General features: G+C 57.2%; 1 protein-coding gene across 9 annotated transcripts; it reads left to right on the top strand.

Moving 5' to 3' along the window:
- Nucleotides 1–1,143: 1,143 nt before the first annotated feature.
- Nucleotides 1,144–12,237, top strand: CEACAM16 (CEA cell adhesion molecule 16, tectorial membrane component). Of its 9 annotated transcripts, none has more exons than XR_008293565.1 (9): nt 1,144–2,035; nt 2,219–2,354; nt 3,233–3,442; nt 3,929–4,099; nt 5,310–5,654; nt 5,983–6,258; nt 7,302–7,580; nt 9,756–10,873; nt 10,994–11,889. XR_008293565.1 is itself a non-coding variant. In XM_027037744.2 (9 exons), the coding sequence occupies exons 3-9, from the start codon at nt 3,241–3,243 to the stop codon at nt 11,885–11,887; spliced, it is 1,665 nt and encodes a 554-aa protein (XP_026893545.1). In that variant the 5' UTR covers nt 1,147–2,035; nt 2,219–2,354; nt 3,233–3,240; the 3' UTR covers nt 11,888–12,237. The 9 variants fall into 9 exon arrangements, 8 of the variants coding, with proteins under 8 accessions (XP_053066302.1, XP_053066303.1, XP_053066307.1 ...); XM_027037744.2 differs by having other exon boundaries at nt 1,147–2,035; nt 9,756–10,082; nt 11,823–12,237; XM_027037745.2 differs by lacking the exon at nt 10,994–11,889 and adding an exon at nt 12,006–12,237 and having other exon boundaries at nt 1,148–2,035; nt 9,756–10,082.
- The last annotated feature ends 4,708 nt before the right edge of the window (nt 12,238–16,945 follow it).

Consider the following 16,945-nt stretch of genomic DNA (forward strand, 5'->3'; position numbering starts at 1 on the left):
AGGGCCCAGGGCCGGCTCCCTAGGGAACTTAGTGACGTGGCTGGTCAGATAAGAGGGCTTGGGGTGGGGGTGGGGGGATGGAAGTGAGCTGACAAGACCTGAGAACCTTGTCCCCAGCCTGCTGTGATAAGACGCACCCACTCCAGCCTCCTGAGGCAATGGCCTTGAGCCTCAGTTTCCCGGTCTGCAAAGTGGATCCTCAGCGGGGAGGGAGGGGGCTGCGGGACAAGGTAACGGGTAAGGCCAATGCCGTCAACCTGAATAAGAGCCTCTCTGTAAAACGTACCCACGGTCCGGCCGTTTCCCCCTCCCGGGTGCCCGCTTTGGTGCCATCCGGCAGGAAGGATGGGAGCCACGTACACAGGACAAAATGCCCGGGTACCTTTTACTCATAGCTCATCTCAGTTCAGAGAAGTTAGCGGCCCGTGGCCACCATACGGGACACGGCTGGACTACCTCAGTCACCTCCTCGGCCCCTCCCAGCCCCGCCGCCACCCCCTCCACGCCAGTCTGTTACCCACACGCGGCCAGAAGTTTCTACAAACATCTAAGTGTCAAACCCCCATCCGTTCTCTGCTCAAAGCCCTTCCATGGCTCCAGCGTCAGAGCAAAAGCCAAAATCCTCCGGCGGCCCATGAGGCCTGCCAGATCCGCCCCTGTTCCTTCAGCGGCCCCCTCACTCTTCCTCACGCTCCTGCCTCAGGACCTTGGCACTGCTGTGCCCGCTGCCTGGAATGCTCTTCCCCTGGATTCAGCACGGCTCCCTTATTCAGTCTCTACTCCAGGGTCACCTCCTACAACGTCTTCTCACTGCCCGACATAAGGCAGTGCCCAGGCCCCCTCCACTCCCTCCCCTGCTTTCTTTTTCCCCATGGCATTACCCCCACCTGATACAAAGCTCTATGTGGTTGTGTTTATTCACCTACTGATTATCTCGCCAGACAGAAAGAAGGTCAGTTCTCCGAGGCAGGGACTTTTGTCTACTCATGCCCATAACCTCCTGCCTAGCCCGGCGCCTAACACACAGTAGGTGCTCGAGAAACTTCAGCTCTCACTTGAACCAAGGACCCAGGCTCGGGTCCGGGAGCACCAGCGGAGGGGCGGGGAGGTGGGGAATGGGGCGGATCCGGAAAGGCAAGGACAGCAGACGCTGTGAGTGGTCGGGAGCCATGGCAGAGTCTGGACAAAAGCCTGGACCTGTTCCAGTACTTTCAGAGCCACGGCCTCCTCCTGCTCCTCAACCAGATGGCGAATCACCAGACACCCAGGCCTCCCTGTCATCCGCCCCTGGTGTCCACTTCCACAAGCGCTCTGCGCCCCACCCTGTGCTGTCCGGCAATGGGGACACGGTGGTGACCACAACGACCCAGGTCCTGCCCTCCCAGGACTCACAGTCCAGATGGGGAGACAGGCCCACCCCCCGACTGTGAGCAGCCAGGGTGGTCAGGGTGCTCTTAACCACCACCACCCCCCCTCCGAGATTCCAGGAGGGCTTTCTGGAGGAGGAGGAGTTGGGCAAGCAATGAAACAGAGCAGAGGGAAGCGGGGATATGCTGGGCCGGGAGGGCAGAAGGGAGGCGGAATAACCGGAGCACAGAGTTCCCGGGAGGAAGGGGTGTCCGAGAGGCCAGTCGAGCCGGCAGGGGCCAGGCCATGCAGGGCCCCACGGGCCATGCCAAGGAGCTGGGCTTTCTCCCGAGGGCGCCGGGGAGTAACGCAGGTTCTGAGCACCATGGAAGGAGGGAGGGCGAGACCAGGGCCAGAAACCTGGGAGGACGTGGGAGGGGGCAGCCAGACAAAGGGCAGGAGGGGTGCCTGGGCCAGGGCAGGGGCCACAGGGAGGGAGAGAAAGGCACACATGGGAGAGAGATTTAAGAGGCAGGGGCCACAGGATGTGGCATGCTGGCGGGGAAGCGTCGGGGACGGAGGCCTGGGTCTCTCTGTCCCAGTGACGGGGGGGACAGTGTCACCAACCCCTTTGATAAGAGGACGAGGAACAGAAGCAGGCCTGATGCCAAGGTCGGTCTGGGACAAGGTGAGTGAGCGGCACCCAGGGACAGCTCGGGGGAGGCGTCCTGAATGACTCTGAGACGCGGTCCCGGGGCTCAGGGGAGAGGCCTGGGTCAGGACAGAGAAGGGTGAGGTGAGGCTGCAGGCGGGGGGGGGGGGGGGGGACAGGGCGCCAGCGCACCCACACCTCTCGCAACCCCCCCATCAGAGCCCCGCCCTGCAAGGGTAGCTCAGGACACGGTGCCCGAGGAGCAAACTGGGACAGCTGAGCCACAGGGACGGCCCCCTGCCCGGAGGCAGGCCACTGGGGCCCGAGAAGGGCCGGGGACCCAGAAGCCATCAAGGTATCAGTAATAACATATCTGTCGACAACACCCTTTCCCCAGATCCCCCCCGCCCCCCCGCCCCCGCATCGCCACCGTCACCTTTCCAGAGACAACCTTCCCTGATCCCCTCCCCCACCCCCAACTTAAAAATCGCAACCCCCCCTTCCCGGCTTTATTTTTGCCCCAACCGCACTTATGTGCATCCGACACGGGACAGTTTGTATTGTATTTGTTTACCCCCAAGGGGGCAGGGAATTTACCTACTTGCGCTTAGAACGGTGCCCTGCAGGCAGGAGATGCCCTTTCAATATTTGTTGAATCAATGAGTGGTTTCTTGGCCTTTTGCCCTGTGCTGGGCATCTTCACAACCATTTCACACTGGTTTACTCACTTAATCTTTACGATGGCCCTACGAGATGGGGACTGTCATTGTTCCCATTTCACAGATGAGGAAACTGAGGCCCGGCGGACTCTATAAGTTGCTCAGGGTCGTGGAGGCTCAGGGTCCAGCGCCTTGCCCTTTGAATAACGGTGACACCAACCAGACCTTGTGTTGGGGGCCCAGTTCCGCCAGGTGCTGGTTCAAGTCCCGACAGGGAGCGTCACGCTAATTGCGCCCAACAAAACTGAGGAGGGCCTACACCATCCCTGTTTCTTTTCTTCCTAATGTTTACTTATTTTTGAGAGAGACAGACAGAGCATGAGCGGGGGGGGGGGGGGGGGGGGGGACACAGAGAGAGGGAGACGCAGAATCCAAAGCAGGCTCCGGGCTCTGAGCTGAGAGCACGGAGCCCGACGCGGGGCTCGAACTCTCCAACCGCGAGATCGTGACCTGAGCCGAGGTCGGACGCTCAACCGACCCAGCCACCCAGGCGCCCACCATCCGTGTCTTGCAGAGCAGCTCATGGAGACTCGGCGAGGGACTGCCTCCGGCCCCACTTCGGGGAAGTGCAGAGCCAGGGTCAAAACAGGGCCCTCTGTGGCCCCAGAGGCTCCGCAGACCCATCGGACAGACACGGGAAAGAAGGCCTCAGAAGGAAAGACAGAATGCGTGCTTCTCACCCGGTGCAGGAAGCCAGTCGGCAGCACGGCCCCAAAGAAAGCGCGTAGCCGCCAGGCCTCCTTCCCTCGGGGTGGCTTTGGAGACAGGTCAGGGTTCGAACTCCCTCTCGCTGCAGGAACTTGGGCAAGTCAGAGCCCGTGCCTGGCGCCTCAGTTTCCCCATCTGCAAATGCGGGTTCCAACAGTGCCCACCTCACAGGAAGTCCCCTGAAAAGATACCGGAAGGTCACCCACGGCGCAGAGGCTGCAAAAAGGCAGTCGCTGCTGATTGGTTTTATTCTTTGGTGACCCCCAAGTGCACCAGGGCCCGGGTAAGAACTGCCCTAAAATCTTCCCCCGCCCTCCTCCTCCCTGGCGACCTGGTTCTCCTCCTGGTACCAAACCCCGGGCCCGGGCCCTCGGCACAAGGAGGTTAGGCAGCGCCCCAGGAGGCCCGGCCGGGTCGTGACCCCTGGCCGGTGCCTGCCACACCCGCTCTGGTACCCAAACGGGGCCCCAGATCCTCGGTGACTCGATCCCTCCAAATTCAGGTGATCTCCCCCGGCTCCAAATCACCGAACCCTCCCAGGTCCCGCGCCAGACGGAGCCAGGTCCCAACCAGGAAGGGCCTCGGAGCATCGGGATGCCAACGCCGCGGTCTTCGAGTCCGGGTTGGGGGCGAAAGATGGCACTGACGGGGTGCAGCTGGCTCTTCCTCAGCGGTGAGCGAGAACGGTGCCCCCCACAACCGCAGGCCCCGGGGAGGGGGGCCTCGGGGAAGGGCAGGGACCCCCGTCCGGGAGAGGCAAGGTGCGAGCCAGAAGTCCAGCGTGCTGGGTAGGGAGGGCCCCGTCTGCTCCTCCAAGAGGCCCCGGCCAGGGCCAGCCACCCAGAGAAGTCTGCAGGGTGGACCTCAGAGATTTTTCTAAGATCGGGGTGTGAGGCTAAAGCAGGGGGGTCACGGACCCACCCTCGCTCGCGTGGCAAACCCTGACTGAGCTACAAATGCGTGGCTGGGGTGAGCCCTGACCCCCAGCTCTGCCTCTCCCTGCGGACGTGGCTTTGGGCAGTCACCTTCCCTTTCTCAGCCTCAGTTTCCTCATCTGTGAAATGGGCTAAGCTCCCAGGGTCGTCCGAAGGTCACAAGAAGCGACGTTCACTAGCACTTACTCTAAATGTTTTCTGGGTGTTAACAGCCACCCTAGAAAGGAGGTCCGCTCAGGACACCCCTCTTCCGAGACGAGAAACCCGAGGCTCGGAGAGGGGAAGCCGCTGGCTGGGCTCAGCCTGTCAGTGGTGGCAGGGCTGAGTGCTAGACCCAGAGCCCTCACCCCTCGCCGGGATGTGTCAGCCTGGAAAGTACCAGAAACCGGGGCCAGGCGTGCAAGCACTTCTTCCCCGAGAACCCGCCACGGCTGCCCCTTCTGGGCAACCACACATACAATTCAAACCCAAGCAGCCCTGACCAGCTAGTCGGGTTTGGGGCTTATCTCCTGGGTTGGAGGGAAAAGGGTGGAGTCAATTCGTCCCGCCCCTACTTTCTGCTGCGGTCAGACCTGCCGAGGCGGAGGAAGAGCACCGGACTGAGAGTCCAGGCCCAGGGCCTAGACGAGCCAGCCTGATTGTGCAAGCCTGGGTTTGGTGACTCTCACAGCAGGAAAACCCTCTGGGCCCCCAGCACATCCAAAGTTCTGGCAGGCCGAGCACGTGCTAGGAGCTTGTGCTCAAGGCTTTGGGCCAGACCCCAGGCAGAGCCCATCGAATTCAATCCTCAGTCCCGCAGGACTGAGACCCTACACCTGGCTCACACTGATCAGGCGCTCCTGGTATACCAGGAACACGCGTGCCAGGAGATCGCCACGGCTCCTCCTCCACTGAGTGGGGGCAGTGGCCAGGCGGCCTCACCCGCCCCCTCCGGCTCCTCTTCCGCAGCCGCCTTCCTGAGCGCGGGGGCCGAAATCTCTATCGCCCCCGAGCCTGCCCAGCCAGCCGAGGGGGACAACGTCACACTGACCGTCCACGGGCTTTCGGGGGAAGTGCTTGCCTACAACTGGTACGCGGGGCCCACGCTCAGCCTGAGTTACCTGGTAGCCAGCTACATCGTGAGCACGGGCGACGAGACCCCTGGCCCGGCCCACACGGGACGGGAGGCTGTGCGCCCCGACGGCGGCCTGGACATCCGGGGCGCCCTGCCCGGGCACTCGGGCACCTACATCCTGCAGACCCTCAACAGGCAGCTCCAGACGGACGTAGGCTACGGACACGTGCAGGTCTATGGTGAGACGCCCCGCCCCCCCCCCCCCCCTCGGCCTCCCCTGTACCACGGCCAGCCTTCCCACGTGCGTCCCGGCCCCTCTGATAAAAATTAAAATGAAAATAAATTAAAATGGAAAACTGTTAAAAAAAAAAAAAAGATAAAATAACATTAAAATGCTCGCCTCCTTCAGGATGGCTTCCAGGACTGCCTCCTATCCCATTCTTTGCCCCTCTGGCTGGGGGTTACAGAGACACCCCCAGGATCCAGCCATGCCCCTTGCCTAGAGCGGGGGTGGCCGGGGGAGCAGGCAGTGCCCGGCCCCCTCCCCCTCTGTCTCTTGCCCCACAGAGATCCTGGCCCAGCCTGTGGTCACGGCCAACAACACGGCACTGGTCGAGCGCCGAGACACCCTGCGCCTGGTGTGCAGCAGCCCCAGCCCCGCTGAGGTCCGCTGGTTCTTCAACGGCGAAGCCCTGCCCATCGCCATCCGCCTCGGCCAGTCCCCCGATGGCCGGGTACTGACCCGGCATGGCGTCCGCAGAGAGGAGGCGGGAGCCTACCAGTGTGAGGTCTGGAACCCGGTCAGTGTCAGCCGCAGCGAGCCCGTCAACCTGACCGTGTACTGTGAGTCCTCCTGGCCCCGCTAGAGATACCCTGCGCCCAAACCTGATAGATGGGGAAACCGAGGCCAGGAGAGGGTGCCCAAGGGCACACACAGTGAGTCAGTAGGTGAGCTGGGATGAGGCACCAAGGATCCCTTTCTTAGGGATGCACTTGACCCATGTCCTAAGGACTAAAAACCACCCTTGAAACGGACCAATCCTTCAGTTTGAAGCAATACAAGCAGGGAAGAGACACAGGGCTGGTTGGTTGTGAGATGGAGGTGGGAAGTGAGTGGCGATGGGAGGGGAGACAAAAGAAGAAAACACAACCAAAGCATGGAGTCATTCCCAGGGGCAGCAGATACGCAGTGTGGAATCCGGGGGAAATAAATCACAGAGGTACGCAAGGGCCGCCGATGTAGAAACACTTAGAGCCTAGAATCCTACAACCAGAGAATTCTGGATTTAAGAAGCACTGAATTCTAGACTCTGAGAATCCTAGAAACTCTAGAAGCAGAGATTCTTAGAATCTTAGAATCTAATTCTAAAATCTTAGAGGCACCCAATCCTAGAATTTTAGAAACATAGACTTCTAGAATCTTAGAATCCTAGAACCTAGAAGCATTGACTAGAAACGTTGACTCTTGGAGCCCTAGAATTCTAGACTCTTAGAATGGCTTATGAGAAACTGATAGACCGATAGTCTAGTCGTCGTCTTCTTCTTCTTCTTCTTCTTCTTCTTCTTCTTCTTCTTCTTCTTCTTCTTCTTCTTCTTCTTCTCTTTTTTTAACGGAGCCATAGACTTCAAAAATATCTTGAAATTTTGTCTGGCCCAACATCCTCTTTCTACAGATGAGAAAACAGGTCCCCTGAAAGGGGAAAGTGATTCTCGAGATCCTAGAGCAAGTTAGAGATGTGTGTGGGATCCGAAAAAGCCAGAGCTTTCTCCCTCCGCTAGGCCCACACACTCCCAGAGGCCCAGCATGGTGGAGAGGAAGCCAGGGTGCCCATCCCTACTCCCCTGTCGCTCTACTGCCCCGTCTCTCTCCCTCCTGCCCCCCACAGATGGCCCAGAACGCGTGGCCATCCTCCAAGATTCCACCACCCGCACGGGCTGTACCATCAAACTGGACTTCAACACGTCCCTCACCCTGTGGTGCGTGTCCCAGTCCTGCCCAGAGCCCGAGTATGTGTGGGCCTTCAACGGGCGGGCCCTCAAGAACGGGCAAGACCACCTCAACATCACTAGCATGACGGCGGCCCAGGAGGGCACGTACACGTGTATTGCTAAGAACCCCAAGACCCTGCTTTCCGGATCCGCCTCGGTGGTGGTCAAGCTCTCTGGTGAGTCGCCCCCAGCCTGACCGCCACCCCCTCCCCACGGAGGCCCAGTTGCACTATGAAGGTTTGGCCCCTCCACCAACAGTTAGCGCACCATGTGCCCAGGAGATCACTGGAGAGTTAAGAGCTTCCCAGCCCATTCTTTGGCCAAGTCACAGAGTGGCATATCGGGCGGACCCCCTCTTCAGCTGGAGACGGTCCATGCCTTGTCGTCTGGAAAACAAACAATGAGTCAGACTCTCCCTTGAGAGTCCTCAGTGTGTACCTGTCCACATCGGGCAGTGGCAGGGTGGGAAAATGTTCAGACGTCCCTTCCTGTGAGTGCCCCTGTTCTAAATTCAGCCGGTCACAGATGCTTTGGGGCTGACCCATTCTCTCCACACAGACAGGTGAACTCCTGTGCGGCCAACTGGATTACCCAGTTATCTGGCCCAGAGGACCGTGCACGCGCACACACACACACACACACACACACACACACACACACACACACGGAAAGTCACAGCCAGTTGATGGCAAGTGGAAAAACACAGCCAGGGAAGCATTGTCTTGCCTCTGTCCTTAAACAACCTGGGGGCTGGGGGTAGTGCAGACACAGCTGTTGTTTTCAGAGCTATCAGGATCCTCAGGGGACACTTTCTCATCCCCTGGGGATGGTGGCTTTGAACACTGAGGCCTCCTTAATTCTGCCTTGGTTCCTTCCCAAGTGGCCACCATGCCCCCAGGGATGGTGGGAACAGTCCTTCCCTCCCTCCCTCCTCCCTCCTCCTACTAACAGGCTGGGTCTCATCCAAAGGGTGGATACTCTTTCACCCAAAGCAGAAATGGCATCCCCAAAGGTAAGTGTACCTCCTGCCCCACCCCACCTGGGGCCTGGGTAGCTAGTCTTGGCCAGAGACAGGGAGATGTACCAGATGACCCCAGGTGCCGCCCCAAGCCCTGCCTGTGCAGGCCAAGATGGGGGGTGCCCAAGTGTGCAGGTATGTGCAGGGAGTGGGTAGAGCACCCCCGAGGGCCTCCCGAACTGTCAGCAACCCCGTGGCAAGTGCCAGGGAGAGACAGAGGAAAGGGAGACTCTATCCTGATCCCCATCTGGGGGAGACTCTGATGTGATGGAGGAGACATGGTCTCTGCTCTTGGAGAGATGATCCTGGAATAGGGAAGCATGACTTCCTTATTCGAAGAGCTGCCAGTCAGAGAGAAGAGGCAATGTCTCACACTCCATGGACTTTAAGCAATGATGGAGGAGACATGACACCCACCCTCAATGAGCTTCCAGTCAGATGGAGGAGACAGTCAGTTCACCTTGGGGAGACTTTGTATTCTGATGGGAGAGATGTGGTCTTAAGGAGACATGGTCCTTTTTTTGTTTTGTTTTTTTTTTGAGAATTCCTAGTCTGATGGGGGAGACATAGTTCCCACCTTTGGGTTACTCCCAATCTGATGGGGGAGTAAAGCCTCCCCCTACTTTCTAGGAATTTCCAGTCTGATGGGGTAGACATACCCCCATCCAGCTTCTGGGGTCCCCAGCCTGATTGGAGAGACCCAGCCCAATAATCTGGAATTTCGAATCTGATGGAAGAGACATGGCCTCCCACCCTCTGGAATCTTTCAATCTGATAAGAAACTATGGCCCCCACATCCTGAGGTCTCTTGGTTTGACAAGAGATACAACCTGGGGTATACAACTCCCAACTATCTGAGGGGGAGACAGGGCCCCCATGTTCCGAGAATTTCCAGTCTGATAGGGGAGATATGCCCCCCCCATATTGTAGAATTTCCAATCTGATAGGGGAGACATGGCCCCTATATTTTGGGAATTTCCAATCTGATGGAGGAGACATGGTTTGACTCTCTAGGGTCTTCTAGTTAAGCGGGATAGATATCCCCCCGAGGGCTGGAAATTCTTAGTCTAAGGTGGGAGAGACGGCCCCCACCCTTGGGGTCCCCCAATCTCCTGAGGGAAGACAGAGCTCCCTGGCAGGCACTGTCGGGACACAAAACGCACCTCCACCGCCACACAAGTCAGCTCCTTCCTCTGTCTCCTTCCCCGGGGGCCCCGCACGGGGCGGCACCAGTCAGTTGCGGGGGAGGCAGGGGCGCGGGGGTGGGAGAGGGACGCCACGCCAGGTGCAGGCCCGGTGACCCAGCCCCCCGCCCCCCCCACTCTCTCTTCAGCGGCAGCGGTCGCCATGACGATTGTGCCCGTGCCCACCAGGCCGATGGAGGGCCAGGATGTGACGCTGACCGTCCAGGGCTACCCCAAGGACCTGCTGGTCTACGCCTGGTACCGCGGGCCTGCCTCGGAGCCCGGCCGGCTGCTCAGCCAACTGCCGTCAGGCAACTGGATCGCAGGCCCCGCGCACACAGGCCGGGAGGTGGGCTTCGCCAACTGCTCACTGCTGGTGCAGAAGCTGAACCTCACGGATGCCGGCCGCTACACCCTCAAGACCGTCACGTTGCAGGGCAAGACCGAGACCCTGGAAGTGCAGCTGCAGGTGGCCCGTGAGTGTGTCCGAGGGGGGCAGAGGGTGTATCTTTCCAGACAGACGCTCCCAAAGCGGGGCTTTGTCTCCTCCAGGGCGGGGAGGGAAGCACAGACGAAGGGTGGATCGGCGTCCCCAACAGACTTGAAAGAAGGGGCTCCCTCTCCTGCCTCTGACTTGGGGATCTCCAAACGGAGTTTTTGGCCTCTTCTGTCAAACCGACAGCCTAGACTAGGGGTAGATAGGCCTCCTGCATCGAACCGAAGGCTACCAAAGGGGGATTCCACGCCTCCTCTCTCATATAAGTACACCAGACTGAAGGTCTCAAGAAAGGAGGCACAGTCTGAGCGTAGGGCACCCTTTTTCCTGCAGGTGGGTAGACCTATTGCCTCCGCTACTTTATTGGGAAAGTGGGTTAATGATGGGAGTGTACCTCCCCTATCAGACTGGATGTATAGTACGAGGGTGGATCGTAACTCCCTCTTTAGACTGGGAGATCCTAGACAGTTGGCATCATGTCTCGGCCTCTGCATTAGGGTAAGAGTGAGGACAGAATTTCTACCATCAGAGGGGGACATTTTTCTCTCAAAGTGAAATAGGAAAAATCTCCTCCATTAGGATAGAGGCTTCTAGGTGATGGGAATTTTGTCTCCTCCCTCAGACTGGGAATTCCCAGTGGTCAGGAGCCATGTCTCTTCCATCAGTCTGGGAATTCCCAGATGTTGAAGACCATGTCTTGCCCATCATAGTAGGGACTCCCAGAGTCAGGGACCATGTCTCCTCCATCAGACTGGGAGCTCCCAGAAACAGGTCTCCTCCATCAGACTGGAAGTTCTTGGAGTCAATGAACCATGTCTCCCACATCAGACTCGGAGCTCCCAGGGTTAAAGACCATGTCTCCTCCATCAGACTGGGAGCTCCCAGAAACAGGGACCAGGTCTCCTCCATCAGACTGGTAGTTCTCGGAGTCAATGAACCATGTCTCCCACATCAGACTGGGAGCTCCCAGAGTTAAAGACCATGTCTCCTCCATCAGACTGGGAGCTCCCAGAGTTAGGGACCATGTCTCCTCCATCAGACTGGGAGCTCCCAGAAACAGGGACCAGGTCTCTTCCATCAGACTGGTAGTTCTCGGAGTCAATGAACCATGTCTCCCACATCAGACTCGGAGCTCCCAGGGTTAAAGACCATGTCTCCTCCATCAGACTGGGGGCTCCCAGAACCAAGGACCATGTCTCCTCCATCAGACTGGGGGCTCCCAGAGCCAAGGACCATGTCTCCTCCATCAGACTGGGAGCTCCCAGAGGCAGGGACCAGGTCTCCTCCATCAGACTGGGAGCTCCCAGAGGCAGGGACCAGGTCTCCTCCATCAGACTGGGGGCTCCCAGAGTCAGGGACCAGGACCATCCCCATCAGACTAGACATCCCCAGAGGTCCAAGAGGCCATGTCCCTGAGGCAGGCTTCATCCCATTAGACCAGAGGCTCTCAGACACTGGGAACTTGGTCATTCAACAGTCTGGAGCCTCCTCTCCCCCATCAGACCAGGCATTTTTGGAAGCCCTGAGTCAGGGATGGCATCTCCCAGCTCAGATGTGAACTTCCTGGGGTCAGGAAATCAGTCACTGCCAGGCACCCCTTCCTTCATCAAACCCTGGTCCTGGGTCAGTGCTGGAGGTAGAATGCTCTTCGATGACAGCAGGCCACCCCCCACCCCATGAAGCCTCGGAAATCCTTTTCACCCTGTCTCTCTTCTCACAGTCAACCTCCCTCCCCTGCATGAGGACCAACGCCACCTTCCTGAACCTGAACCTGGCACAGGCTGAGCGTGGGGCCGCGGGAGGCTGGGGGTGGGCAGGGGAGCACGAGGGGTGGGGGCACCGGGAGCTCGTCCTCTACCTCCCTGACAGCCTCTTCCACCCTTCTGCCCCCTCCCCTCCTCAGCCCTGGAGTAGCAGCACAGCTGTGGCTGTGGGGACCTCCGGAGAGAAGAGCTCTTCACGCCGTCCTCCCCTTCTCCTCCCCCTGATTGGAGGACCACTTGTTCCCAGGGAGGATGCCGGACTGACCACGGTCGGCTGTTCTCCTGCTTCCGCGCTAGAGCTAGAACTGACAGGGCCCTACTTCTCTGAGTTGTCGGACAGCCACAGAGGCCATAAATGTCCTGGTTAACACATGCATGTGTCAGCCTCTCCTTCTCTGACCGTCAACCCTGCCATCTCCTGGTGACCACACTTGCCTCCTTTCCTACCCGAGGTTATTCTCAGTGTGGGTGCACGCGTGCACAGGGATGCCTAATGGACCGTGATGAGGCCCTCCTGCTCAGCGTCAAGGCCTCGGGCTCTTCCCACGTCTCCCAGGTTATATCTGACGGTCCTGCTTCCCAACGGGCCAAAGACTGCCCCTCCCTGGGACACCAAACACCAGGGTTCTGTGGGACATAGCCCTCCCCTATGCTGCAACTCACTCCCCCTGGGCCCTGAAGCAAGGCTGCTCATGCCAGGACAGGGAATGACCAAATTCCCTGGGGGGCATGAGGGATGCCGTCTATTTAACCAAAGATGCTCCCTTGTGGCCTTCATTGTCCTGGGATTGTCCCCCACCCCATGTCTGTCTCAAATATCACCTGCACAACCCTAAAAATATCTCCCTCCTCCTCTAAATGCAAATGGAGTAGGGGTGGGGGTGAGGGGTAGAGAGTGAGGGATTGGAAGAGAGTGTCTTCTAACACCTGCGACTACTAGGACCAGAGCCACAGGCCCCACTCAGCCAAGATGTCCCGAGAGAGAGAGACTCTCAGTGTTGGTCAGAAGTGGTGATCACAGACTCAGGGTAGCAAGAGAGGTTTGGGCAGGGATAGAAAGGCCTAGTAGAGAGATTTCCTAGAAAGTTTCAAGACAGAGACTTTCTGGGGGTGGCCACGTTGAGATGGGATGGTGGGTGGTGAACGCACACCACAGTGAGGGTTATAAAATCTGGATTATGATCCTCCATTTGCCATGGATTCATTAGACTCTCAGTCTGTCCATCAGCAAAAAACGTGTGGGCTTGGGGCAGGCTAGAATTTTTTCAAACCATTTTATTAGCCTCAGAGCCCTTTCCTCAAACGCAAGCTTACATGGTAGGTCAATATAGGACTCAAAATAGTAATGCGATAAAAGTAGGTACAGCCCTCTCTCCCCCAAAGTTTATTTACACCTAGAAAATTCCTGAGATGTCAATTAAATAAACCTTGAATTACAGAGGCAATTACAATGCAAAATACCAACCAAAATCAAATGCCCGTGAAAACACTAGATCCAGAAACCTGTGGTATAGGGCCAAAGCCGCACTTGGAGGGGGAATGATAGTCTTAAATGCTTAAATGCATTGGGAATACTAAAACGGAAAGAGCTTGACGATGAACAAAATAAGCCGTCCAGAAAAATAAACCAAGGGAAAAAAAGGTAAGGAATGTAAAAAGGCAAAAGCAGAACTGGATGAAGGATAAAACAAAACACGGAGTGAGTCAACTAAACCTAACGGTGCTTCTTTGAAAATGTTGACGGACTAGGCAAACGTTTTGCAAGTGTGATGAGACACAGGGGAGGCCAATATCTACAATCAAAGCGTGGGGGGGAGGGGGGGCGGCTGGCTCTATCGGTAGAACACACGACTCTCCATCTTGGGGTTGTAAGTTTGAGCCCCACGTTGGGTGTAGAACTTAGTTAAAAATATAAATCGGAAACAATAAATACAATAAAAAGAGAGACTGGTCTGGTTGCAGTAGAGGGTTGGTTCTTGGTTAGATGCACAATAACCAAACACACGAAGGGAAGAGGGTGTGGAATACCCGGGAATAGCTCCCCAGCAGCCACTCCTCTCTCATGATGGCAGTCGCCGCCTCCGGTAAAAGAAACTCAAAGTGTCAGATACTCACTTTCCCAGAGGGCCTTGCAGCTCCGAATGGCCGTGTAACCAAGTTCTGGCCAATGAAGGAAGGAGCGAGCCAAAAGTCGCGTCCACGCCTCTGCCCCCACCCGAGGGAGGCGCCAAGAGCGCTCTCCATGGAGTTTGAACGCTATTTCCTAAATCAGTGGTCTCCAATATTAGGTTTCCGGGCAATGGCACAACTAGGAAGCGTGGATGGCTTTGAGTCCACACTCTTAACCCTGATATTATCCAGCCCCCCAAATGGGAAATGGCTCTCGCATGCGCGCCCTTCCACCAAGTTCACGTACGAGCGAGCAACGTACCTAGGGCTGGAGCCCAGGGACACCAGTTAGAATTTCTCTTCGGTGGCCAGGAAGGGACTGGAAATAATAACACAAGACAAAGAGAGAGAAGGCTAACATACACGATGAAAGGGAGACTGGTACGGGTGAGGGCAGCTTACATGGAAAGAAGACTAATTTCTCTCTCACGGAAAGACTTCCCAGAGGCGGATTGCTCAGAACTGGAATCGCGGCTCCACGGGGGCATTAGAGACACAGCGCCTTCTGGGTTTCTGCCCCATCATTCGTGACGCGGGGTTGCCATTCCCTTGGTCACCTCGTGGTCCAATATGGCTGCTGGAGCCGCCGCAGCCTCGTCCACGTTCCAGGCCGGCCGCGGAAAGAAAGGGACCGAGGGCAAACGCAACCCCACGCAGGTTGCGCCCCCTTTAAGGAAACTTCCCCAAAGTCCCGGCCGGCGCCGGCCGCTTACATCTGATTGGCCAGCTCTTAGTCACATGGCCACCCTAGCTGCAAGGGAGGCTGGGACTTGTAGTCTTTCCCCTGGGTATATCGCCGCCCCCAGAGAACCTCAGGGTCCTGCGTCGCAAGGAAGAGAGGAAGAAGGGATCCCGGGTGGGCAGCTGGCAGGCCGGGCCACACGGGACCTTGGAACTCCTTCCTACACTGGACAAAACAGCCTTTCTCATCTAAGCCCGAAGGGAAATTGCCACAGCCACAGCATTCAGGGTTTGCGAAAGGCAGTGGTTGTGTTCAGTTGGGGGTTGCTTTGTGCAATGCAGAATGAGGCCAGCGGGAGGGACAGGGTGGAGGGAGCCAAGGAGGAGGCTGCTTGGGTTTCTAGGTCAGTCGGATTCCAGATCCCATATCCTCAGGGTGTGGAGGCTCGGATGTCCCCAGGACCAAAGCTCCCGTCCCTCTAGGCATCCCTGGGCTCCAATCCCCTTCTGTTAGCAGTTCGAGGAAAGAACAGTGACCGCAAAACAATACTAGCTCCTCTGTCTCGAGTATCGACCGTCCTTTTGCGAACACGTGCTCAATGAATTTCTACAGCAACACTTCAGAGTAGTTACTGCCACTTGGTCCATCTTCTAGATGAAGAAACTGAAGCCACGGGGCGCCTGGGTGTCTCAGTCGGTGGAGTGGCGGACTTCGGCTCAGGCCGCCATCTCACAGTTCGTGAGTTCGAGCCCCACATGCGGCTCGCTGCTGTCGGCACAGAGCCCTCTTCGGATCCTCTGTCCCCATCTCTCTGCCCCTCCCCTTCTGGCTTTCTCTCTCTCTCTCTCTCTCAAAAATAAACATTAAAAGAGAAAGAAAGAAAGAAAAAAGAGAAACTGAGGCACAGAGAGCTTAAAAACCTTGCTCTGGGTCCCCCAGTTCCCACAGCTGCTGGGTGGAGAAGCTAGCTGGTAAGTCCCCCTCATTCCTCAGCAGGGCAGGCCGGTCAAGAGCGGAGGGTGAGCGCCCAGACAGAGCTGAGCTGGCCACTTGCAGCCGGGGGCGGGGGCACGTTGCTCTTCCTCGCCTATAAAACCGGGATAATAGTGCCCACCCCTAGAGTTGTTGAAAAAGAGTCAACTACGAGTAAAGGGTCTATGCAGGAAAGGTTTGGCCCTAGGTGTGAGCTTTTGGCAACAGGCAGAGGGAAAAGTCAAAAATCACAATTTTTCTGTCATACGTTCTTCTTGGGGGGACTTAATTGATCCTACCCTGCACAGGTTTGCCGCACTTTATGTAAGATGTATGTTCTTGAAAATGTTAATCGCTGAAAATGTCTTCCAAGGAAAAATAATAAAGTGTATGAGCTTTTTTTTTTTGGTAATGTTTATTTATTTTTGAGAGAGAGAGAGAGACAGAGCATGAGTGGGGAAGGGACAGAGAGAGAGGGAGACACAGAATCTGAAGCAGGCTCCAGGCTCTGGGCTGTCAGCACAGAGCCTGATGTGGGGCTTGAACTCACAGTTCGTGATCATGACCTAGAGCCAGGGTCGGATGCTTAACCGACTGAGCCACCCAGGTGCCCCACGTGTGAGCTCTCAGAATCACGGTGCTGATCATCACTGGCCCCGGGGTAACGTGCTCTCGGCACAGATTTTCTGACTTGCTGCTCACAGCCTCCCTTTGAAATGGGGCCACGTTTTTCCAATCTCTTAGCTGTTTATTAAACATACGCATCCCAGGTCCCTGCCTGGCTCCAGGAAATCTGTGTTTCCAGGGAAGAGACCCGGAAGCTGAATTTTTTACATCAATAGTCTGGGTGATCTTTGTCACCTGGGAAGTTGGAGGGCCTCGATGCAGGGACTGGTTCACAAAAAAAGGAAAGAGAGGCACAAAGAGAAGGAGGCACCTTGTCCGAGGCTACTCAGCCAGGAAGGGCCGAGTTGGCCCGGAGAGGGGCAGGAACCAGCTCAGGATCACACAGCAGGTTTCGGACTGGAGACTGGGGCTCTCCTCTGCCCCAGGAGGTTGAGAGCAGCCCCCCAAGTCCCCCCACAAAGCCACAAAGGCCGGATGGCGCTTGGGTCCCCGGATTCCACTACAGCTATGGATGGGGCCCAGACTGGGCGGCCAGGGGAGCCGCGGCCTCTGTCTTGCCCCCATTCCTCCCCCCTCACCTAAGATGCCTTTTCTCAAGTAACCCTCCTGCGGTGGGGAGGGCAGGGGTGG

Source organism: Acinonyx jubatus, chromosome E2 (assembly GCF_027475565.1).
Source record: "Acinonyx jubatus isolate Ajub_Pintada_27869175 chromosome E2, VMU_Ajub_asm_v1.0, whole genome shotgun sequence".
Taxonomy (NCBI): Eukaryota; Metazoa; Chordata; class Mammalia; order Carnivora; family Felidae; genus Acinonyx; species Acinonyx jubatus.